The sequence below is a fragment of the Psammomys obesus genome, unplaced genomic scaffold, assembly GCF_907164565.1.
Source record: "Psammomys obesus unplaced genomic scaffold, mPsaObe1.curated_primary_1811, whole genome shotgun sequence".
NCBI lineage: Eukaryota > Metazoa > Chordata > Mammalia > Rodentia > Muridae > Psammomys > Psammomys obesus.
In genome coordinates, this window is record NW_026596095.1 from 18,025,711 (window position 1) to 18,051,008 (window position 25,298).

At 40.6% G+C, this 25,298-nt stretch overlaps 1 protein-coding gene across 1 annotated transcript in view; it reads left to right on the plus strand.

The window, feature by feature from the left end:
• The window catches only part of Col25a1 (collagen type XXV alpha 1 chain), a 410,134-nt gene that overhangs the window by 326,083 nt on the left and 58,753 nt on the right, over positions 1-25,298 (plus strand). The window contains exons 13-18 of the mRNA XM_055628339.1: positions 6,348-6,401; positions 8,504-8,530; positions 10,728-10,772; positions 17,682-17,714; positions 18,096-18,131; positions 23,402-23,446. Of these exons, the coding sequence (XP_055484314.1) occupies positions 6,348-6,401; positions 8,504-8,530; positions 10,728-10,772; positions 17,682-17,714; positions 18,096-18,131; positions 23,402-23,446 (240 nt within the window). The remainder of the gene's footprint in view (positions 1-6,347; positions 6,402-8,503; positions 8,531-10,727; positions 10,773-17,681; positions 17,715-18,095; positions 18,132-23,401; positions 23,447-25,298) is intronic.

Consider the following 25,298-nt stretch of genomic DNA (forward strand, 5'->3'; position numbering starts at 1 on the left):
TCTGAGACAACTATCCCCTTCCATCCTTCAGGGCTCCTCCAAGTTACTGTTGAGTAGCAGTACCTGACTTGATTGTAAGAGCCTTGAGTGATCTTTTTTATGTTGTTATTCTAAAGAGAATTTGGCTTGAAACAAAATGAAAGCAGCCAGCCTTTGTGAAATGTCAGTCCAACTTACTTGCAGTTTAAATATGGAAGTAAGTGATATTCCAGGGATCACCTTGAAGTTTTCACTATAGTAGAGAAAACCCTTTCAGTTAAGATGTCCCCTGCTGTTTTACTTTATTCCTGTCTATAGAATGTCCACGATGTTTAGACATATAAAGCAGATGGGTAAGCAGTCCAACAACCTTGAGATTAGTTCACACACACATGCCTGCATGCACAGACACATACACACAGAGAGATAGATGATAGATAGATAAAAATAGCCACAAAATTATTAAAGTTGTAATGCCTAATAAAAAATGGATGTGTACAAAAATAAAAAGGGGGTTAGGAAATATGGCTCAGCAATTAAGAACACTTGATGCTCTTGAAGTTTGCTTCCCAGCACCCATGTGGTTGGGGAGAGTGGAATTTCACAGCCACGTGTAACTCCAATCCTAGGATTATAGCACCCTCGTCTGGCCCCTGTGGACACAGGTACTCCCATGATGCACACATGTTCATGCACATAAACATTCAAACACGTAGAGTAAAATTTTTAAAAGCAAAGAGAATTCAGAACCCCATTTGAAAGCCACTTAGAAGCACACCGTTGGTGCTGTAAAATGTTCGCAGTGGCTACTAATAAATATTGGAAAGTTCTCATAATGAAGGAACTTTCTGGGGGAAAAAAAAAAGGATGATTGTATTTCTAGGGATACTTAACCTGAATATTCAGCAATGAGGAATTGATTAATAGATTGGCCACACCTGACTCCAATAGAGGCTAATCACACCACTCCTAAGACAAGCATGAACATCCTGTGGAAACAAATACAGTGGCAACAGAAACTCATAACATTACACAGTGGGTCATGCTGATAGCTGCTTAGATGTGTGTAACCGTAAGCTAAAAAAAAAAAAGACCACGAAAACAGGACAGCATGAAAGTAATTCCCACAGAGAGAGCTTATGAGTCCAGTTTCCTAGTTTTATCTTATGTTGAAGGCTCTCTTAACAACATGAACAATGAGAGAGAAGGGGTCCAGCTTTTAGTCCCTTGGGGTTTGTGTATTGAGGAAAACATTATGCAGCCGCATAAGTACGAGCTTTCCTTTCCACTTCAAATCTCAGCATGAGTTTTTCCCGGATCCAGGGCTTTAGCCATGTTTTGTTGGACTCTGGCTACCATGGTTATTCTTTGGAAGTCTACGCAGAGTTTGCGTCGTCCCCTGGCAGTATCTTCTCTGTGCTTTGCACTATGAGTTATGGCATTAGAGCGTCCTGTGGCTGGTCTTTGAAGGCAGACTCGGTAGCTCTCTTCTGCTTGCGTGTGTGACTTTATGCAGGAAGCAGAATTTCTCCCAGAGGGTCAAGGCTGTAGCAGTTGTGCTCCAGAACAAGGGGGAAATGGTTTCTGCTGGGAGAAAGACACCACAAGCTTCGCAGGCCTGGGTTATCTGTACTTCATCTCTCTGTGTAGGTTGTATTTACTTCAGGTTTCTATGCCTTTTGAAAAGCCGCTTGTGGATGGGATATAATGAGTCAAATGATGAGGGTATATATCTGTGTGTCTGTGTGTGTGTGTGTGTGTGCATGCTAGCACATGTGTCTGTCTCAGCACAGCCTCTTAAATCAGGCTAGTGCAAAGCTTGACTATTTTCCACAAATCCAAGCAGAGTGCCAATTTCCCTGTCCCTAATTTTGACACCTCTAAAACAGATAAAAATAAAACTCGCCTCATACAAGTTGCAATAATTGAGTTGATGAATGTAGAGATCGTGGCAATTAAGAAACAATACTTTATGGCCAGGCAGAAGGTTCAGTAGGTAAGCGCGCTTGCCACCGAGCCTGACTGAGTCTGACACCTTGAATCACATGACTGAAAGGAAAGCTCCACGCGCCTCAAGTTGCTCCCTGACTTCCACACATATGCTGTGGTTTGTGCATATGTGCATTTCCATACACACACAATGACATGAATAGATAAGATATGAAAAAAATATTTGCTATTAATGTACATGTTTTTTAATCTAAAGAAAAAAACACAAAAGTGACTCCATGCTACTTGGGAAAACAGCCTTTTTTTTTTAATTTTTATTTTTCTTTTTAGTTACAATTTGTTAACTCTGTGTCCCAGCTGTATCCCGCTCCCTCATTCCCTCCCCCTCCCCAACTCCCTCCCTGGTCTCCTCCCTGCCCCTTTCCAAGTCCACTGATAGGGGAGGACCTCCTCCCCTTTCATTTGACCCTGTTTTATCAGGTATCTTCAAGGCTGGCTGCAAAGTCCTCCTCTGTGGCCTAACAGGACTGCTCCTCCCCTGGGGCGGGGGGAGGTCAAAGAGTCTGCCCTTGAGATCCTGTTAGAAATAGTCCTTGTTCCTTTTACTTTGGAAAACTACTTGGTTACTGAGCTACCACAGGCCAATCCGAGCGGAAGTTCTATGTTATATCCATACATGGTCCTTGATTGTCAGTCTCAGAAAAGACCCTGTGCCCGGATATATTTGGTACTTGTAGAGTTCCTATCCTTTCCATATCATACTAACTCCCCTTCTTTCATATGATTCCCTGCACTCTGCCAAGGTTTGGTTATGAGTCTTAGTGTCTGCTTTGAAACACTGCTAGGTAGAGTCTTTCAGATGCCTTTTGCGGTAGACTCCTGTCATACATTCAATGCACATCCCATTTGTCTTTCTAAATGAGGATTGATCATCTTCACCCATGTCCACTTTCTTGATTATCTTCTTTAGGTGTGTAGATTTCATTATGTTTATCATATCTTGTAGGTCTATATAAGCGAGTATATACCAAGTTTGTCTTTCTCCTTCTGGGATACTTCACTCAGAATGATCTTTTCTAGATCCCACCATTTGCCTGCAAATTTCATGATTTCCTCCTTTTTGATTGCTGAGTAGTATTCCATTGTGTAAAAATACCACAATTTCTGTATCCATTCCTCTGTTGATGGACATCTGGGTTGTTTCCAAGTTCTGGCTATTACAAATAAAGCTGCTACGAACATGGTTGAACAAATGTCCTTGTTGTGTACTTGAGCAAATTTTGGGTATATACCTAGGAGTGGTATAGCTGGGTCTTGAGGTAGCACTACTCCTAGTTGTCTGAGAAAGCGCCAGATTGACTTCCAAAGTGGTTGAACCAGTTTACATTCCCACCAGCAATGGAGGAGAGTTCCCTTTTCTCCACAACCTCTCCAGCATGTGCTATCACTTGAGTTTTTCATCTTGGCCATTCTGATGGGTGTAAGGTGAAATCTCAGGGTCGTTTTGATTTGCATTTCCCTAATGGCTAATGAGGTTGAGCATTTCTTTAAGTGTTTCTCTGCCATTCGATGTTCCTCTTTCGAGAATTCTCTGTTTAGCTCTGTTCCCCATTTTTTAAGTGGATTACTTGGTTTGTTGCTTTTCTGCTTCTTTAGTTCTTTATATATACTGGATATTAGCCCTCTGTCAGATAAAGGGTTGGTGAAGATTCTTTCCCAATCTGTAGGCATTCATTTTGTTTTGATGACTGTGTCTTTTGCTTTACAGAAGCTTTTCAGTTTCATGAGGTCCCATTTATTGATTGTTGCTCTTAGAGCCTGTGCTGTTGGTGTTCTGTTCAGGAAGTTGTCTCCTGTGCCAATGAGTTCTAGGCTGTTCCCCACTTTTTTTTCCAACTGATTTAGAGTATCTGGTTTTATGTTGAGGTCCTTGATCCACTTTGACTTTAGTTTTGTGCAGGGTGATAAATATGGATCTATTTTCATTTTTCTGCATGTAGACATCCAGTTGGACTAGCACCATTTGTTGAATATACTGTCTTTTTTTCCATTTAACGGATTTGGCTTCTTTGTCAAATACCGAGTATTCATAGGTGTGTGGGTTTATTTCTGGGTCTTCTATGCGGTTCCATTGATCCTCCTTTCTGTTTTCTATGCCAATACCATGCAGTTTTTATTGCTGTTGCCCTGTAGTACAGCTTGAGATCGGGGATGGAGATACCTCATCCCCATGATCTGTTGTTGTACAGGATCGTTTTGGAGATTCTGGGTTTTTTGTTTCTCCATATGAAGCTGAGAATCTTTTTTTCAAGGTCTGTAAAGAATTGAGTTGGTATTTTGATGGGAATTGCATTGAATCTGTAGATTGCTTTTGGCAGGATGGCCATTTTCACAATGTTAATCCTACCAATCCATGAGCACGGGAGATCTTTCCATCTTCTGAGATCTTCTTCGATTTCTTTCTTCAGAGACTTGAAGTTTTTCTCAAGCAGGTTTTCACTTGCTTGGTTAGAGTCACACCAAGGTACTTTATGTTATTAGTGGCTATTGTGAAGGGTGTTGTTTCCCTAATTTCTTTCTCAGCCTTTTTGTCTTTGGTGTACAGGAGGGCTTCTGATTTTTTTGAGTTGATTTTGTATCCTGCCACTTTGCTGAAGGTGTTTATCAGCTGAAGGAGTTCTCTGGTTGAATTTTTGGGGTCGCTCATGTATACTATCATATCATCTGCAAATAGTGACACTTTGACCTCTTCCTTTCTGATTTGTATCCCCTTGATCTCCTTTAGTTGTCTTATTGCTCTGGCTAGGACTTCAAGTACTATGTTGAAGAAATATGGAGACAGTGGGCAGCCTTGTCTTGTCCCTGATTTCAGTGGGATTGATTTAAGTTTCTCTCCATTGAGTTTGATGTTGGCTATAGGCTTGCTGTATATTGCCTTTACTATCTTTAGGTATGTGCCTTGTATCCCTGATCTCTCCAAGACTTTAAACATGAATGGGTGTTGGACTTTGTGAAATGCTTTTTCGGCATCTAAGGAGATGATCATGTGGTTTTTCTCCTTCATTTTGTTTATGTGGTGGATTACATTGATGGATTTCCATATGTTGAACCACCCTTGCATGCGTGGGATGAAGCCTACTTGGTCATGGTGGATGTTATCTTTGATGTGTTCTTGGATTCGGTTTGCAAGTATTTTATTGAGTATTTTTGCATCAATGTTCATAAGAGAGATAGGTCTGAAGTTCTCTTTTTTTGTTGGATCTTTGTGTGGTTTAGGTATCAAGGTGACTGTGGCTTCATAAAATGAGTTTGGTAGTGTTCCTTCTGTTTCTATTTTGTGGAATAGTTTGAGGAGAATTGGTGTTAGCACTTCTTTGAAGGTCTTGTAGAATTCTGCACTGAAGCCATCTGGTCCAGGGCTTTTTTTGGAGGGGAGACTGTTAATGACTGCTTCAAGGAAAACAGCCTTTAAAATGAATTAAATTTGTAGCAAATAAAAAACTGCTCTTAAAGTTAAAATAAGCACCATCTTTAAGAAATCAAGTAAGAATCAACTTTACTTTTATGGAAAGGAGAAAGCTGTCTAGAAGTCAACCACATAGTGAAGCACACTGGGAATTAAATTCTGATGGATAGATGTACAAGGCAAAAGGGAACACAGGAGACATGGTGTCTTTTGTTTCTGGGCCTTTCAAAGGACTTGGACTTTTTATTGTTGTTGTTTTGTTATTGTCTCCCTTTTTGGAAAATAATCACTTGCTCAGAAAAGATGATATATGCCACTATACTTCTGCAACAAGGAGTTTCCTAGCTGAACAGCCATTATCTTTCTCTTTAAAGGCAACCATTTAGTACAACCAAGAAAAGTAAGTCTGGTTGTTATAATTATTTTCACAACACTACTGTAAAACCATTTTTACAAAGTTCTTTTTTTATTTTTGCTTTTCTACCAAATAGCAAATATAGGTAGGTATTCAAAGATGTGTATTTTCAAAATATACATCTGTAAGTGTTACTTTAAGTTTAATAAGAAAAATATAATGATTTAATTTTTATTTACAAGAGCTGATCATTTACAACTTCTACACCAAGAGCATTTATCATTGCCAAGTGACCTTTATTTATTCAACAAATACTAATTGAATGGTACCCAGGACCATATTAGCTACCAGCCCTACTGATAACTCATCACTTCAGCTTTCCTAATGTTGAAAAGACTATACAAAAGAAATTAACCCAGTTAAATGCTTTTTTCTCAAGGGAGTGAAAATTTGGACTGCACTGGGACTTATTATTCTAATAGTTAGCTGTTCTCTGTTTTTCTGGATCATTCTAAGAATGACCAGCTCCTCTCGTTCTCTCTATAATGTGCTGGGTTAAGTCTGTTCTGCTTAGTAATGTATGCTTTCTGTTTTGAGGGTGAGCCTGGGTCACCTGGAACAGCCGGGCAAAGTGGACTGCCAGGACCAAAGGTGGGTACTGATGAAGGTGTGCACCGTCTTCCGTGGCATGGTTCCTGCGCAGTTGTAAGCTGTCACAGTTTGTAAATTATCCTTCTGGTTGTAGTCACCTAGAATGTTTCACCGGTGGCATAATATGCTGTCATAGAACTTGGTAACTAATGACTAAATTATGTTTATGATTGTCATTAGCATTAGACATGCAGAAAAAGAAATAGGATATGATTGTCCAAAACCTTTCCCTTGGGGCTGTGAAGATGATAGCACAGCAGTTAGGAGCACTTGCTGCTCTTGCAGAGGATGTGAGTTCAATTCTCGGTACCCACATAACAGCTCCTCATGACCCTTTGGCAAGTAACTTCAGTCCCAAAAGATCTAATGCCCTCTTCTGGCCTCAGAGGGCAACAGGAACACACGGTACACAAACACACATGCAAGCAAAACACCCATAAAATAATTTTAAAGAAATATATCTTGTGGGGTAATTAAGTAGCATAAGAAAGCCTTCAAAATGACGACTGTCATTTCAGTCCTGAATAAGATGTGAGAACATAGGTTATGTTCACACTGCCTAAAACACACATATTACCAAGCCCCACTACATATGACATCCACAGAGAAAAAGATGGCTTTTTCTCAAGCTTTGGCCACCGTCAGCTTCTACACAACATGGCCAGCTAGTCAGACAAAGAACAGAGTAAAGATGTGGTGTGTTTAGAATTAAAAAGTGGATATAGTTTGGATTACTAAGTGGGGAAAAATGTAATGAGGATTTTATTTTTTTTTTTTGGATTGCCTGTTTTCTTGGTTTCTTGAAGAACAAATGAATCCGTTAAATCAAAAAAGATTGGTGACAGTTTAGTTTAAGCCGTGCAGGCAGACAAATCCCAAATCCTTTGATGAGTGAACACCCCTTGAAGCACAAAACTGATGTCTAATCCCATCAGCTGTGCTGGTGTGGGTCTGTACCCACAGATGCCTGTCAGCTGATTTCACACATCACGCTGCTATTTAGGTGCTGTGGACAGACCTAAAATTCATAGACCTGCCCTTTTCGTTTGTCCTGGAGGAGAAGAAAGAAAATACTCCTTCTGGGAATCCAGCCCTCTTCTGTCTTCCTCCCTCGCTCATCCTTTACTGAATGGTATACTTTACGAGATGCCTCACTACAGCGGTAGGAGCTGATGTTGGAGCTGTAGCCACAGTGCTGTTTCTGTGTTGCCTGGCAATGCAGCCCTGAGGATGCGTGTTGAGTGCTGAAAGTCATCAGAAATGCAGACAGCCAAGGGGTCATCAGGATAAGTGCCAGAGAATGAAGAGTTTTGCCTCCAGACTGGCCTCTAGACTGGGTTCTTTTAATTTAGTTTTCTTTTTCCCACAATCATCTCCTTATACCATTTTTAAGCAGTCTGGTCTCATGGCAACGCTTACTCAAGCCTCCCATCAGGAAATATCATCACAATGTGTATGCTCTTTAGAACTCTCCCTGATCCGTCCCCCTGCCCTTTCCTAGAGAAATAAAAGAGAAGTGCAATCCTCTTCAGAATACAGTTTTGTATTTTAAGCCTTGTGTTTTCCTTGTCATCGTGTATAGCAAGAACCTTGCTGACCAAAGCTCTGTTCCATTCTTATGTCCTGATCCGCAACACATCGCTTACTACCGGTAACGGAATTGATGGTGTTGTCGAAGGGTCCAAGTGCTGCACTGAGGGTTTATGATCATGTCCAAGAACAGAGATTGAAGAACTGTACCAGGGGTCAGCCCTGAAGTAACCCAGGCACTAAAACGTTTTTGCTAACCTGGATATCAAGTTGCCACACTATTGTTCCCCCTTAATGTCCCAGCCCATTCCCGAGTGACCTCCTTCTTTTCCTGCATAGATCATTACCGTTATAGAAGTAAGGACTTGAAGTTAGTATTGGTATCTATCTGGACCCAATTCTTCTGGACACTTTTGCAATATGTTTTCATATAGAAACCCCAAAGCCAAAGCAGGCAGTGCCCTATATAACCCACTTAGTGCCCTCAGTGTGTGTTTGGCATCTGCTTTGTCTGGCATTGCTTGCTAGCTAGCTCTTCACTAATGTCTCACTATCTCTGTTTTTGTGCTTAGGGAGAACCTGGGAAAGAAGGAGAAAAGGTAAGGAGGCTTCTGTCTGTGTTCCTCACCCCACTTCTCCTGAGCTACACCCAAACTAGATGGGTGGACAGACACACAAATGGATGGACCGATAGTTATAAGTGGAGATTGGGGGAGGGGCCAATAAGTGTTCATTTGCCTGTCTTTCAGACTGTCAAATAGTGGAAAAAGAAAATACGGGCTTTTTCCCCCCTTCCATATAAAGTTTGAGTTTCTGGTGGAAAGGAAGGGGAAAGGGGACAAACACCGAATGCCAGGGTTTCCAGTGGCTTTCAGAACCCACCTAGCCCTGTAAAAACCCACTCTGCATACGTGCTGATGCCATTCTGATACCTTCCTAATGATCTACAGAAAGCGTCCCCAAGGTTTACCTGCAGCAGTTATCTCAAAGTGAGCCCCACAAAGAATTTGTCAAAACCAGAAAAGGGAACAAATGGAGAGTGGGGGTGGGGGAGAGGACCTCCTTAGATGCCTCCCGCACTCCTTGCAGATCTGTCTCAACAGTTTCCAGAGTCCTAGGTTTCCACTGCTCCCAACTGCACTGGTGTTTGCGTGCTTCCCTCAGTGAAGAGCTACTTGGGTGCTATGACACACTGTGCTCTTCCTAAGTGACTTTTCTGACAGATACTATAACCCTTCTTGCAAAAGAAGTTCATCAAAAGATCAGAAAGATATTCCTCGATTTAACTGATTTTTTTTGGGGGGGGGCTTATTAAGCAGAAAGAAGGCAATCTTAAATTGGAAGATGAGCAAAATAGGGGTGTAAAAGGACATTCAGAGAGGGATAGTCAAGCTCTTTACTTCACATCTGCTCTGAACCCTCTGAGTCTGGTTTCCTAACAAGGAGATCGGCGTTTTAAAAGGGGTTTTCAGGCCAATTTCTAAAAAGCGTGTGAGTAGGCCGCCTATCTACACGCCTATAGTACACGACCAGTATGCTTTGGGGCATAAAGTCAGTTCATGGTAATTAACTTGAAATTAATTAGTCATCAAATAACTGCTTCATGTAGAAACCGGGGAGGAGGAGGGTTGATCAGATGGGGTGCTTGCCTCCTGTAGAGCATCCGTCACTGCAGACAGGCGCTGGAGCAGGTTAAGTTCTTGTTTATTTAAAATGGAAAAAGGAACTTTAGAGAGGAAAGGTGAGTCTCTCTCTTCTATTTTCTCCTTCTTGACAAACCACAACTGAGAGTTTCGCTCCCATTTTGTGGAAGTGTTTAAGTGGTAGAAAATGACCTCTCCTGAAGCAGCCCAGCATAGGAATGCCACAAACGCCAAGGAACTGGTACCTCCAACAGCAAGGATTGCTGTTTCAGGATGTGCTGGCATGGTTTGTGACGCTCTACATGGGGCAGGACTTAGTTCTTACAGTTATGTGGTATATCTTTATTCTCACGTTAGCCAAGAGTAGCGCAGGTCAAAGAGCGTTGCACTTGGCAGTCAGTGCTAGACTCGGACTGAATCTAGAATCCATGATGCTGCCTCTCGTACGTGCTGTGCACACCTTAGCAGGGCAAAGCACAGGGATAAAGTGAAAACCTTTCCTGTTTCACTGCCTTGTGGGTAGGCAGGAGTCACTGGAAGAATGCGGAATTAACCAGAGATGCACACATCCCCCTAACTCAGTTTACTATGATTTAGGAGAGAAGCTATCTAGTAAAGATATTTTTAAAAATCCCTTTTACACATGCCATCCGTGGAACCACAAGTCGATAAACACTCAGGCCACAGGCTTTGGAGACCATAGCATTCACTTGGAAGCCCCAGGGTGAGCCTTGATTGGTTTGACGACAAGTAGAATTTATGCAGCCTGTGGGGTAAAAAGCAGGCTGGCATGGCGTGAGAAAGGGCACAGAAGTGACCAACAGAAGTGCCGTGGCATACTGTGGGAAATGCCAGGAGAGCCTTGCTATGGGGAACTTTGGGCCAAGGGGGGAAAAATGAGACTGAGGAAGGGAGACTTGGTGTCCGCATCAACGATGAGAAGGCTGACATATAAGCCAGTGCTTTGTGCTAATTCTGTGGTGTTTAAAAGTACTCCGCCATGTTCATTGTAATAAAGGTAAGCACACTGGCATCAGTCCAGTCAAGCTGAAGTTCGCTGGCTGTGTAAACATTTACAGGAGACTGCAATGGAGAATGTTCTTTCCTTAAAGTCACCACTATATTTCAGTGTGTCGCTTTGCCCTCTTCTCAGGGAGATGCTGGAGAAAATGGCCCCAAAGGTGATGCAGGTGAAAAGGTACAGTCTTGTGAAATATGGAAGGGCGTGCACATGAGCAGGAATATTATTGGATGCATATGAAGTTGGGGGATTTGAAAGACAGCGTCAGGGAGAAAACTCCCAGGTTAGAAAAGAGTTTGATGTAAAAAGCAATCATTCCGTATCCTATCCACAAGTTTAAATATTCTGAAAGCAAAGTGGCTTGTCAAAATTTCTAGAAAATAATTAAATTTCCAACCATAGGTCTTTCAAGCAATGAACGCGCTTACTCATGTATCAGCGTGTCTTCACAGAGACCTGGAATGGAGGTTTCTAAATTGATTTGGTTTGTTCTAGCTTTAGAAGGAGGTGTGTTGGTAGAGGATAAAAGTTTAAAGTTCAGTCTTAAGTTAATAGCACTTAATTGCAGGGTTCATGTCAGGAACTCCGGCTATTATGTCAGCCTCGGCAGTCTTCCCCTTCTTTGGTCTTTGAAACACTGGTCAGCATTTCAAGCGCATGCGTCCCTGGTCTGCTTCTGCTTCATCTCTTCTATCCCACCAGTCTGTCATCATGGTGTTGGCTCAAGTTTGTGTTTTGACATCCCTGACCTCATGACACTGTGACATCAAAAGGATGTTTTTCTTCACGTGTGCAATGTGTTTCGACCTGGGGAGAAAACTCTGTAAGAAGCTGAGTACAGAATCAAAACGCACGGATTTTAGTGGGAACCAAGTGAAGGAGCGGATGAATGAGGGGATTATTCATTCAGGCTTACAGTTGAGAGCGAGGCTGTTCCATTTTGAAAATTATGACTGTACAGATGGATAATGGCTAGTCGTAAAAACATGCTCATAAAATATATAGAAACTTACTTATCTTTCTCCATCTCATAAATATTAATGCAAATATGGCATAGGGGTGGAAACAAATTAATGTCACTAAGTAGCAACTATTTGTGTTTGAGAAACAGTTTGAATTTAGGGTAGATTCTGTTTCTTGTAGACCAGCGTGCCTTGGCCTCAGCATTGGTGAGAGTATGGACTAGATAATTCCTCACTGTGAAGCTGGCAGGCGAATCTCGACCTCTATGCTTTGTGAACTACCCTTAGCAGCCCTGTTTCAGAACTACTGCTGTAGCTGTATCTTTTTAGCTGTCAAAAGTAAATATCAAGCTATAGTCAAATATGAAATGGAAATGTTTAGTGCCAACAAGAGCATGGATGCTCCTGGCTACTTACTCTCAGATCAGTATCTGAAACCCTGGATGATGATATATTTAGCTTTTATCCCTTTGTCCAAAAGCAGAGATCAGCCAGCTTGTTCTATAAATTAATATTTTAGGCATTGTAGGCCATATAGTCTCTGGCACAACTCCTTGGTTCTATTGTAACAGAATGCAGCCACAGAAAACATGCAAAATAAACGAGTGGGGCCTTGCTCAAAATAAATTTTTTTCTGGGCATGGTGATACTATGTAATTTTCATGGATTTTGTAATATTGTTGTTATTTTGATTCTTTAAACCATTTAAAAATGTAAAAGCCATGCTTAGTGAATCTCACAAGTATCCAGCAAGATTTGACTACAGTAGGCAAGCTTCGCTTAAGACAAAGGAAATACTGTGCACAGAAGGCAGTTTCTTCAAACAACAACAACAAAAAAATATATATATATATAAAATTTGAACTGTACCTATGTGAATTTAAGTAGAGTGTTTTATGCTTTAGAAGATGTGTTTTTAAAACTTCAGTTTTGGAATGTAGGCCAGTAATTGTTTCTCTACTCGCACAGGTTTTGAAATTTAATTTTGTAACAGTAAAACAATGTTTTTCCTTGAAAGGACCCAAGTGTCTCAAAGGAATGTTGTTCCTACTTTATACATTAATGCAAATCAGTGAGCATACTGACTCACACATCATAAACTCTCAATAAATACTAACTTTTCCTACCACGTGGAAATTGAAATCAACGACATGGTTGTTTTTCTTTCCCTTTTTTTTATCAAAAAATTTTATTGCTCAGCTGAAATTAAGTACAAGAAATGTCTCAGCTAAAGCGGAAATCGTTTCTATAAACTTTCAGTGGGTCTAAACAGGGGATTGTAAATAGCAATCTGTAACGTGTATAATATGTAATCTGACCCACAGCATTTGTCCCAAGAATGTAGTGATTGGAATATAATTTTTGATGTGTTTTTTAAACATTTCCTGCTCCTGTCATATAATTTGTTTCCAGCATGTTGGAAACACTCTTCTTGTGGCCTTTGTCTTCAGCATGTGAAACTCATTCATCACTTTCCAACTTTGAGGGGTTAAAAAAACCAAGCTTCTTTTCTGCTATTGATGTAGTAAATTACGTCATTGACTGATTCACTTTAATGGATTTTTCCCCCCTTTTGATCCAACTCAGCACATTCGGATGGTAAAGCGATCTGAGCCTTTCCAGACTGGTCATCTGGAAATGCTGGGAGCCATAAAACCACAGACTGGGCCAGGGCTTCTATGTGGCTAGCAACCCAGTACTTAAAGAATAGCTCGCCAAAGACCAGTTTCGGTCACGGGTACGGTTACTATGGAAGCATCGTACTCTACTCTTCGGAGTGTTAATTCTGCCAACAAATGTTGAAATGGATTTCTTATCCACTGCGTACGGGTGTCCATATAGCTCACTAAACAGTGGGACCACTCAGGGGGACGCTGTGTGCTGTTATCGTCCATCTTTACCCTATTGGTACGAGCTGCCTGTGGCTTCCTTTCCTTTGCTCCCATGGCCTCCATTCCTGTGTATGCGCTGCCTCCTTGCTTAGCACCTTTGAACTCAAGCTGCTGGCATTTTACAAGGCATGGTGCATTTGCGCTTACCAACCAACCTGTCTTAAAACTGGAGGCCTGTGCTAAGAGAGACTCCAGGGCAGTCAGTACCTGGTCCTTTCTGATGGCGCCCGTGCCACTCTGTCTAGATCTCTGCTTTCTGCCTTCCTCCTCCCAGCTCCTCAGCTCCATCTTCTAGCTTTGTTCAGTCTTCAGTCTTCTGCGGCTTGGATTTACACATCATTTCCCAAGGAAGCTCTTTAGTCTCCTAAACTGCTTAGGTCATCCCCTGTATACTTGAACGGTAACCTGTAATTCTACTCATTTACTGGACACCGAGCTCAGTAGAAAAGAAGCAAACAAATCCCCTGGAAAGAAAGAAAGAGAGAGAGAGAGAGAGAGGGGAAGAAAGGAAGGAAGGAAGGAAGGAAGGAAGGAAGGAAGGAAGGAAGGAAGGAAGGAAGGAAGGAAGGAAGAAAGAAAGGGTTTATTTGGCTCATAATTTGAAGTTCTGGTCCATCACTGTGGGGAGGTCAAGACCTGAAGCAGCTGGTCACATTCCAGGTTCAGTCAAGAGCAGAGAGTGTACACATGCACCCACCAACTCTTGTCTCTGTTCCCTCCATCCAAGGTCTAGCCTGTGAAACCACTGTTCCCTCCATCCAAGGTCTAGCCTGTGAAACCACGCTCTCCACATTCAGCGTGGGTCACTCTACTTCAGTTAAACCATTTAAGAAAACCTACCTAATCTAAACAACTCCTCATTGAAACTCCTTTCCCAAGAGCTTCCATATTGTCAACTTGACGAAACCAGCCATCATAGCTTCATCCTTTGTCAACGTGACACCCAAGCACATCATTTTAAAACCATAATCTTCCAACCTTTGTTCCCAAAGTCTGTTCTAGTACTACTGCTAATCCAAGTTTCTGGAACATTACTGTAAAATAATAAATGCTATTTGAAAAAAAATCTTATATTTTTTAATCTTGAACAACTTTATATTTTCTTTTTTCTTTTTATTAATTACAGTTTATTCATTTTGTATCCCACCTTTAGCTCACAACTTTATATTTTCATTGAATGGCAGAAAGTTTCTATAACCTGCATTTGTTTATTCTCTTTATTTACATATGCATATTTAATTACTTGCTGAGTACTTTGTTTGAAAACAATTATATAAAAAAACAGCACTTGGCTGAAAGTGAAATACAGTAAAGTTTCTGGGTATAGTGATACTCGCCTCTAATCCCAGCACTTGGAAGGTAGAGGCAAGCAGATCTTTGTGAGTTCAAGGCCACCCTGGTCTATGAAGTGAGGCCCTGTCTCAAAAACAAAACAAAACAAGCAAAACAAAACACAGTAAAGTCAAATTCATTTCTATCACAGAACTTCTCCCTCTGTGGCTTACCAATGACTAATGAAGCTAGGAGCATATATAAGCCATAGCTGGAGGGCTGTTTCCTGCTCCCACTTTATTTCAGATATTTGCAACATTAGCCCTTCCAGCAGTTGCCTTGCTCTTAAACGTTACAGAAATTCCTGGAGATTTCACAGTTCTGCGTCTTTAAAAAGAGAGTGAAGGGATGACTATGAGTTGTCCATCAAACGAAGCCTCTGCCTCTCAGCTTTCCACAAGTAATTTCCAGCCTTTCACATGGCAAACCTTTTCTTCCCATCTGCTTTCCTCGAGAACAAAACATAGATTTTGTTCTCTAGGTTAGCCAAATACTTTGCATTAAAATGCTGAGAGAAAAAAAAAAAAAAGTTACACATTTTCTCTAGCCTTTATGGTCCATTGCCAAAAATGATATAAGCCAATAATCTTTTTTAAAAAAATTCTAATAAAAAGAACAAACATGGATGTACAGTTGGGAAAGCTCATAACTCTCTTCACTTGTAGCTGCTTCAACTTCCTCATCCACTAAGTGGAAGTGGCAATGCTTTCCCAAACTGGGATAAAAAAGACAGAGGAGCTTTGCAAAGTCAAATTGTTTTTATTAATACAAAGGTCATGTTGTGAAAAATGTTGCAAACTGGTTCATTAATTTTGATCGCTCCCAGACTTAGGGTAGACTTAGAAATAGAAACAAGTATTACTGTCTTCACCACATTTGTTTCAACCCCCATTTGGAACTCATTTGAATGTTAATGGCTGGGCAGAGGAGACTTGTTCATACAATATTTAGAGTCCACTTCTTTGTTTAGCCACATTTTAATTTTTTTTCCTGGGTAAATGGCAATTACAGATGTCATAGAAATTCACATGTGTACTTTTTTCCTCAACAAACTAAATTTACTGTTTCCTTTTCCTTCCTAAGCCCCTGTTTTTTCCTTCCTAAAGGCCTTTACTCATTTTGATCTTTGACTGCTGACCCAATTTAAAAAAAAAATGGTTTTAGACATTCACTCACCATGTGTGTGTTGAGAACAGACTCTGCTCAGACACAGAATGCAAGTGGATGCAGGGTCTGTCCACACACAGCTGGCTGGCTGCTGACAGGACACACGATGGATGTGTGGCAGCATCAACAGGCGATTACAACACAAGCTGTGTCAGACACAAACAAACCTTGAAGCTATCTAGTAGGGTGTGCTCATGGTGGGCCACCTGTGGGGTGAGCTGGTAAAGGGTTTCTGGAGGCAAAGCCATATAAACCAAGACCTAAAGCGTGATGTACCATCATAGGAAGACAAGAGCAGAAATGAAGAAAGGGGCCATATTCCAGTCAGTCAGTGCTCAGGGGCCTGAGGCCTTTGTCCGTCTGTCTGTCTGTCTGTCTGTAAGAGAGATTGATGAACAGCCTCTGGACTCTAGAACAAGGGAAAATACCCCTGGACCTGCTTGGGTATTTGTGCAGATGAGAGTTGAGGGAATCTCAGCACTGGTTGGTTTCCTCTTCTGTTGTCTAGTGGCAGTCTCCTCCTTTTCTTTTTCCTTCTTGAATTTTCATAGGATAGAGAAGGCTAGAATGAGATGGGGAGTCTAGACCCTTTACTGCCTCATTTACAAACAAGAAACAGTCTCACCACTTCCCCATGCTCCTGTCTGTACTGATTATGTCATGAGTGGAGTCATCCTTCATGAAATCTGGACAAACACAGTCTCTTTTAAGAAGCCAGATTCCCCCCTGAATAGCCATTCCTTTACCCACCTCTATATCAGAACTAACATCTGGTAAGTAGCAGATAAAAACCTTTTTGGAACCTATTAACTTAGAAGACCTTCCACCAACCCAAGAGCTAAGAATGTCATCACATAGCATCTGAGGCCGTTGGAAAAGCTTCCCCCATCTTGCTGTAACCACCTCTGATAGCCCCACCAATATATGCCTTGACTTATGACTTTCTTTGTCCTGTAAAGCTATAAAGTTTCATGAAACTGCTTCCACACTGGAACATGGAATGTAGGGTACCTGTCCTATATCTGTACACCTGGGCCGTGGTCATTCAAGGTGGCTCCAGAATAAGCTGTTTCTTGGTATCTTTTAAAAGTTAAAAGTCAGATTCTATCTCAACACTTTGTTAGCCTCTGCATGTATTCCCATTACCCACAAGTCATTCATCATCCTGTGACTCCCCAGTGACCAAGTTATGGTGCAATGAGTGTAAAGCAGGAAAAGGCATGCTCATGCTTCATGACGGAAACCAACTGGCCTGCAGCATGGCTTTTGCAACTCAACGTCATTAACCCTTTGACTTCATCTGCTGAACCTTGACCTTCCAAAGACCAAGAAGGGCAGGAAATCCCTCTAAATGATAGCCCGTGACATTAATAAATCCCAGAAGCTAAGAAAAGCCAAAGTTTCAAGACCCTAAATTATAATTCACTACTTTGGAATATATTTTTTGGAGTCCTATTAAGGAAATAGCTTCATGTTTATTTATTTTTATTTATTTCAAGGAATATAGTCTCTTCATGTTTTATATTCAAAGTAAGCCCTTGCTTTTAAGCAGGGCATGGTTTTTATTACCATTTAATGTCTGGACCTATTGATGTGCAAAGTCTTGTGAGGCACAATTAGGCCCATAAGCCATGGAGTTCCACTAAGCATCCAAGTGGAGAATGTCTGCCTATGTGTGTGTTTGTGCTGTTTTCTCAGTACTTGCAGATAATATCTCGTGGGTTTAATTTTAGGGTGACCCTGGATCATCTGCTGCAGGAATTAAGGTAACTGTAGCCTTGCATGTGTTTCTATCATGGGAATCATGGTTTTGACTTAATGAGTCCCTTTTCTCTTCACTTTACCAGCCTTAATGGTTATATCTGGTCCAGTCCTCTGGCAACAGCTTCCAAACACAACAGGGAAATCCCAGGCAGCCTTAATAGGCTTACCTTCTTCTCTCCCACGTTTCCTTGGTGTCCAAGAAATGTGTATTTATGTGTGCAAACTAGACAAACTCACAGCAATTCCCTATGTGTAATGTGATGGAGAGTAAGAAAATGATATGCATAAAATGTACATAATCAAGTAGGAGGTTGGATCGTTATTTGTAGTTTTCAAATTTTCTTCTAAGACTGCACTGTTCATATTTGGTTTTCTTTGCCCAGGGAGAACCTGGAGAATCTGGTCGTCCAGGGCAAAAGGTAATATCTCTCTATCTTAGGCATGTTTTTTACATCTCTCCATGATCAGTATTTCCCAGCACTGTCATCTAATATGGAAATGTCTATTGCACAATCGCAGTTTTCATGCTTTGCTCAATGTTACTGGTTGCTTTCCATTTTAAAGTTCTTGATGCCAAGCATAGCAAAGTGTGAAAACAAACTCTGTATGTACTCAGCTGTCTGAAACTAACAAATCTCAACTGAGCTGGAATGCCAGCTAGTTGTCTTGCATGCTTAGAGGTAATCTGCATGTTTCTATCTTTCATGCAAAAGAATTTTTTAAAAAAGAATATATGCTAAACAGTCTCAATGGAGAATGATGGACAGTTCTTTAAAAATGTCCCTCTTCCTCCTTTCATTGCTGATGACTTATATGTTACTCTAACCTGTGCCAGGCATGTTGCCTTATGGAAGCTAAATTCATTTAAGGAACTAAATTTTAATTAGCGACACTAGCCAATACCACTTTCACTAACCAAGCCGTGGATGCATTAAACTTATCATTTGTGCTTCTGCACTGAATATGTTTGTGCTCATTTTCCATCTGAGTCTGAGGCAAGACACAAATGTTAGCAGTTTCTCAGCTTGAGCATCTGGGTATCAGTGCCCAGCACAACCAAACCTCACATGACAGACAAAAGAAATTGTGAATCCATGAGATAAATTCCTTAAAACTATGACCTTTCCTTTGCCCAGATGTAACTGATGTTGTAGACAAAATATAAATTAGGACATAGAACGCACTTCATTGGCAGAGAGGGAAAGATAACAAATCCTATTGCAGTAGCTTGGAATCTAAGATTGAGAGCTTGCTGTATCGTCAGTATTCTTGAAGTCATCGAGAGAGCTTTTATTTAAGCATTTGGGATGGAAGTAATTTTTTCATGGATTTTAAACATTTCTCTAATTTAATAAAAAAATATTTTTTTTCTCTCAAAATGGAGAATCTCAGAGTTTAGTTTCATCAGCTCAACTCCAGTTGAGACTAAGAATCTGGCTCACCTTTTCAGCCCTTCCTACTCTTATCTATCTCTTGGTCTTCAGTTCCCAGTTCAATTCAAGAATCCACACAAAATATTTTAAATAAATGAGTTGTAGTAATGCCTGTTTTCCTCCTCTCCCTGGCTAATCTAGAGCTCATAACTCACAGCTTTCTTTGCCAGTAGCAGACACACACAGCCAATCACACAGATTACTCTTTAGTGTGTTTTGGTGAAATATTTCAAATGCCTTTTGGGAATGAACCTTGAGTGTCACAGTGTCTTTCTGTGGCTCCTTTACGTGGTGATATCCTTTCACAAACATGCTAGCCTTTCCCCTCAGGCTGATTTTTCTCTTTGAGAAAGTGCTCAAACTTTTCAGTATATGTGATCCCCACCCCCTTCTTTAGCATGGGCACAGAAAAAGGGTGAATATCTGAACCTGCTAATTTTTTTCCCCCTTCACAGACCTTTTCATTAGTATCATAGCAGACAGTCCTCGCTGACCTTTTACAGAGAAAAGAGCTGGGGTTACTGATAATAGCAATCTATGGCCTACTTCATTTTGAAAAACCAACTGATCTTCTCAAATGATATATGACCTTTGAGTCCCTTCATTTTTAAAAATTAACGATTTTACTTAAATTACCCTCTGTATTTGTGATTTGTTAAAAGTAATGTCAGCAGGAGCCAGGCTTGGCAGCATGAGCCTCTAGCCCAGCACTCAGGGTGCTGCAGCAGCAGGAAGACCTGGAGTTCAACACTGACCTGCCTTTCAAGAGCCTGAATCCCAAGAAGGGAGGGGGCTGGTGAGATGGCTCGGAGGGTGAAGGTGCCTGCTGCCAACCCTGATGCCCTGAGTTTCATCCTAGAACCCACATGGTGGAAGAAGAAAAATGAGTCATGCAAGTTGTCCTCTGGCTCGCATGCGCGCACACATACACACACACACACACACACACACACACACCAATGAATAAATAAATAGGAAATCTTTTTTCTTCTTTAATTAAAGGAAGGGGTGAACCTGGAAAGCATCTCTAAAACACAAGCCAAAACAAGCCTCGGCAATCTTGTGTAGGCTCCACTGTTCCCACAGTGCAAGAACCAAGTTGGCCTTCAGTTCCTTGGCATAATATTGCATTATTGTAATTGGTTGTAAAGATAACTTAGATTCATTCTGGACATTTACAGCTTGCAGGCAGAAACACTGGCTTCCCTTTGCCTTTTACCCAAACTTAGATTTAAATTACATTTACAGGAGCTTTAGGTTGACAGTGACCTGAACCAAATAGGATCCTTTTATTAATATTTAGTTCAGATTCTACCCTCTGACGCACTCTCACCTTCCCACCATCAAATGACCGCCTGTGCCCAGCATTGAATTTGGGTAACAGTGCCCCACCATGGAAAATAGAGTATTGCTGTGTTTGCCGTGTTTGCTGCTGAGAGTCCGAAATGGCAAACTGACCACTGCAGCCACTCCTGGATAGCACCCATGGCGTTTTTCACATTGTTGCAGAGCTGTGTTGTGGTGTTCGATGGCACGCTGGTTCCTACACATAGGGCTGTTCCCAGATAGGTACAAAATAGGGCATGAGCTGAGGGATGAGCCTTCCACCCGAGATCCTGTCCAGTGTCCATCTAGAGTGCTATAGTGGCAGAGGGTCATTTCATCACATTGTTTCTCTAATAGCCCCAGCGGTAGCATGCGTGGTTGATATGATTAGGGTTACATGTAGGCTTGTATCGACTCTGTAGCTTTGTAAGGTCCGAACTGTGTTTCACCGTATAGCTCTTGCCTTCCTAACCTTTCTTAAAAGTGTGCGTTGTAACTCGGAGCAAACCTCTTGATTCCCTATCAGAAGGGACCCTTAGCAATGAGCTCTGTAGATACCCAGGACCACTCTAACAGACTCCAGGGTATGAGAATCTCTCAGGCTAGAGAATGGAAAGTTAAAGAGGAAAACTAATAAAATCAGAAACACAGCATAGCTATGTGCGGCTGACACTCTCGAACAAGCATTCTTTAAAGAAAAGAACCCTGGTTCTTAATTATGACTCGCGGCTAACACATTCTCCTGAGCCGTGGAACAGACTCGGATGGTGAGGTTAACTACAGCCTTTTCTCTTAGTTGGTAGGTTAGCTTTCCACGGTATAAAGATAAAGAATTCTACGGAAATAAATGTCTCACTAAAACTGTAAAGTGCTCCATGAGGGTAACATCAATGATGGTAGTACCATCTCTCAGTATGTTAGCTAAGAGCAGGAAGTAAAAGTAAGCATGGGAAGGTTAAAATCACAAGCCTTCAACACGATAGAATATGAATATCTGAAGTATTTAACTAAAATATACATTTATGAACAACCATGTATATGTGCATAATGTAGAGAAAGGCTTAATGTTCAGCATTTAGTGTTTCATTCTCTTATGTGTTATCCTGTAAAATGTGTACATTTTTCTCATTAGAGAACATTGTATGTGTTAATCATGTATGCATGTGCATATAAATTATTAGCTACCTGCTTCCTTTAAGTTGGTAGAGAAAGGAGTGGTGAGGATTCTTATTGGAAAATACTATTATAACCTATACTTTTATAACCTATCATCACAAGAATTTGGGAACACTTTCTTACAATCTCAGGTGTTACTGGTTGTATTTTTTTATGCAGTTTGCTGTTTTTAAAAGCCTCATACTTTTTTAAAGCACAAGATAACTTTCAGTATAATGCGTATGCAAGCTCATTCTATCAGGTCCTCTTAATGTTACGGGTTAAAGGGTAAAGAGAAAAGAAAAGAGAAAAACAGTGTATAGTGCTGTGACTATGTGAATTAATATTCCTAGACGTGTGGTCTTGGGGAAGAATAATAAGCAAGTTCGTATTTCTTTCTTCTCTAGTCTAATTTCCTTGTAGTCTTATTTATAAAACACACTTCTGCACAGAGTGCTCTTTCTTTTGCATTCCTGAAGTACCTTTAAGAAGTATCAAGGGAGCCATTGCTTCCCTATTAATAAAATATAAATATATTAATAAAACATCTAACAGCTTAATATTATAATGCTGGAACGAATTCTAGCTCTTCGCAGTCTGAAAGGGCTAATAGTAGAGATGGACCATCCAGTTGTTCTTAGTAGATTTTCCTTGAGTTAAGGATTATTAAAGCAAAGTGGCTCAGCAAGTCAACGCACTTTGCTACCCAAGCCTTATAACCTGAACTGGGCCCTCAGAACCCACACAAACATGGAAGGAGAGAAGTAAACCCACAAAGCAGTCCTCTGACCTTCACAAATTAGCTGTAGCAGACATACACACAGCGACAATGATAGTAGCAGAATTAGTTAATAATTAAAGATTATGGAAGCATTTAAGTGACAAAACATGCCTTCTCCTCCCACCCTCCTGGAGCCTCTCCCTCTCTGGAAATGGTTGGCATCTCTCGGACGGACCATTACAAAACTCTTTGATTGTTTTACCTTCTGAGTCATTTCCACAGATAGTAGATAACATCTCAGGGCAAATGTATTTTTTCCTGATTCCTTTATTCTTTTATTGTTCACCTCAAGACAATTTTTAAGCAGTGTAACTCTTGTGCTTAAAATAACATAGACAATTCTGTGAAAATGAGAAGATTTAGCCTGTCTCCAGTGTGCCTACCCAGGGCGAACCACTTAATCTCTGACCTGTTTGGGGGAACAGCTGCATGGTACCATTAGCCCAACACGGCTAAGTAGGGTCACCCTAATCCAACAATTGTCAGGAATACAGGCTGGAGCAAAGTTTATTCTTAACCATTTACTTGTCTCCTCATCCTTAAGGAATGAAAAGAAAATCTTACTATGCTTTTAAGTGAGCAACATGCTCAATGTGTGTTGTTCTCCTGTGACCATCTGTTCACGGAACAGTCTCTCTATTATCTAAGTGGAAAGAGCCCTGGAGCAGGATGCATTATTGAAGCAAGCAGCTCCAATAAACCCTCGGCCAAAGGAATAAGAAATACAGTCTTTCCTCCTTCCACTGCTCTCCCATGCCATCTGATAGAAATGCCAGTGGGCAGCGAACTGGAGGAAACTGCAAAATTTGCCAAGTGGTCAGCCGGTCCTGGAATCAAGAGTTGACTGAGCTGAGTAATCTATTCAAACTAATTATGCCTACACAGTCTTTGTGTATATCTCTATTTTCAGAAACTGGGACATTTGCCATGTTTTTCTCTGATACTGTGACTGAGTAAATGCCGCTCTATAATGCTGTGTGATTTTCCTACGTAGGGTGAACCAGGGCTTCCTGGGCTGCCTGGACTTCCGGGAATAAAGGTAAATGCTCCACTGACAGATCTCAGACACCTGTAATGAGGGGTCACCGACAATGGAGAAAAATAGAGGGGAAAAAGTGAATATCGGTTATTAACTATTCCAAAGTTGTTTCAATGGATTAATTTTTTTTAACTGAAATTGAACATGGTGTTTAAAGCTGGCCATCGCCATTCAGACTATATTTCACTGTTAGCTCCATAATGTCCCTTCGATAAAAGTAGATTGCATTTTAAGTAAAATTGTGCAAGGATTTTAGAGTCTAGAAAGAGTATCTCTTTACCATTAACTCTTAACTTCATTCCTAAGATACTATCAAACTTTGACCAGAATTCATCTTAGCATCCCTGTCAATCAGACACTTGGACAGCCACGTATCTGATTCACCATTATAATAATCCTCTAAAATGCCATGCCTCTGCCTCCTGTCACTCTTGCTGAGAAACAGAAATCACATTGCTAAAATGTTTTGACCCAACACATGTGCTTTCCACATAAATTCTGTGTGTGTCTGTTCAAATAATTGCTTAAAGCTTGGGATTAAAACATTATTTTAAGATTTAAAAATTTGGGCTAGGGAGACATCTCAGAGGTTAAGAGTACTGAGTTCAATTCCCAGCAACCACATGGTGGCTCATAACCATCTGTAGTGAGATCTGATTCTCTCTTCTGGTGCAGACAGAGTACTGTATAAATAATAAATAAATCTTTTAAAATAAGATTTAAAAATTGTTAAGCCACTTAAAATGCTAAATTGTTTATTTTAATTTTTAAGACTTTTCCCAGGGTAACTATAAGACTTAATGTTCTATTACCCTAGCTTTAGTTACTCCTTTCAAATCAACTTCAGAAACATACATACTCACACACAAATATATATAACAGGATGATATCTTTCACTCTGAAATAAATGTTCTTGCCAGTTTTGTGTACTATTTTATAGTGTGTTAACTAAAGTTAGTATGATTCTACAAGTATTGAAAGTCCAGTGGTATTTATAATAGGTGATAAATGCACAGAAAAAAAAAACCTATATCTTCTAGGTTGGCACTCAGAAATTCTGATTCTAGCATTTTGTTGGCTGTTTCTAGATTACTATAAAAAGTTCAGGTTGTTTTTAATGTATGCTTTAGTCTGACTCTTAGGTAGAAAGTGCACTCTAAAATATGTTTCTGGAAGAGTCAAAGTCACTTACCTATCATTTGCTGCTTAGCAAGAATAACATCCTAACTTAATATTAAAGTTCATATTACAGGGTTAATTTATTGTAGTTATTTAGTAACTTCCATGCATAAAAGTGACAGCTTTTTTTTTTTTATAAATGACAAGATCATGATTTTTTTTTAATGATTTAAGGACGTGTTTCTGGGTGTTAATTAGAACCTGGTGGCATTACAAATCATAATGAAGACATTTGAGACAAAGGACACTGAAGGACAGGAAAGTCCCTACAGCAAGAACCCTGGCTTGTCAGGTTTACAGGCTCAGCTCAGGAGAGCCTTGGTGCTCTAAAGTCTGCTTGTCCCTTCTCCCGGGCTTTAGGCCCTCTGTTGATCAAGAAGAACGAGAATGAAAGCATCATTTTTCCACGGTGCAACACAGATAAATACACACATAGATCCAAAAGCTTCTGATAGCTGCTTTATTTGTTATCCTTGTCTTACATCAATGTTATATGTCTACATTGACTCTTGGTCTTTCCCCTAGTCACCCATGACCTATTCAGAAGGTCATGAGCTCTCAGGTTGGAACGGTTAGTTGTAAGTTGCCACCTCCAGAAAGTGCCAGCTTTCCCACAGCCCAAGAAAGTGCTAGAAATACTTTGTTGAGGTGGTTTGACTCTGATGCTGCCCTC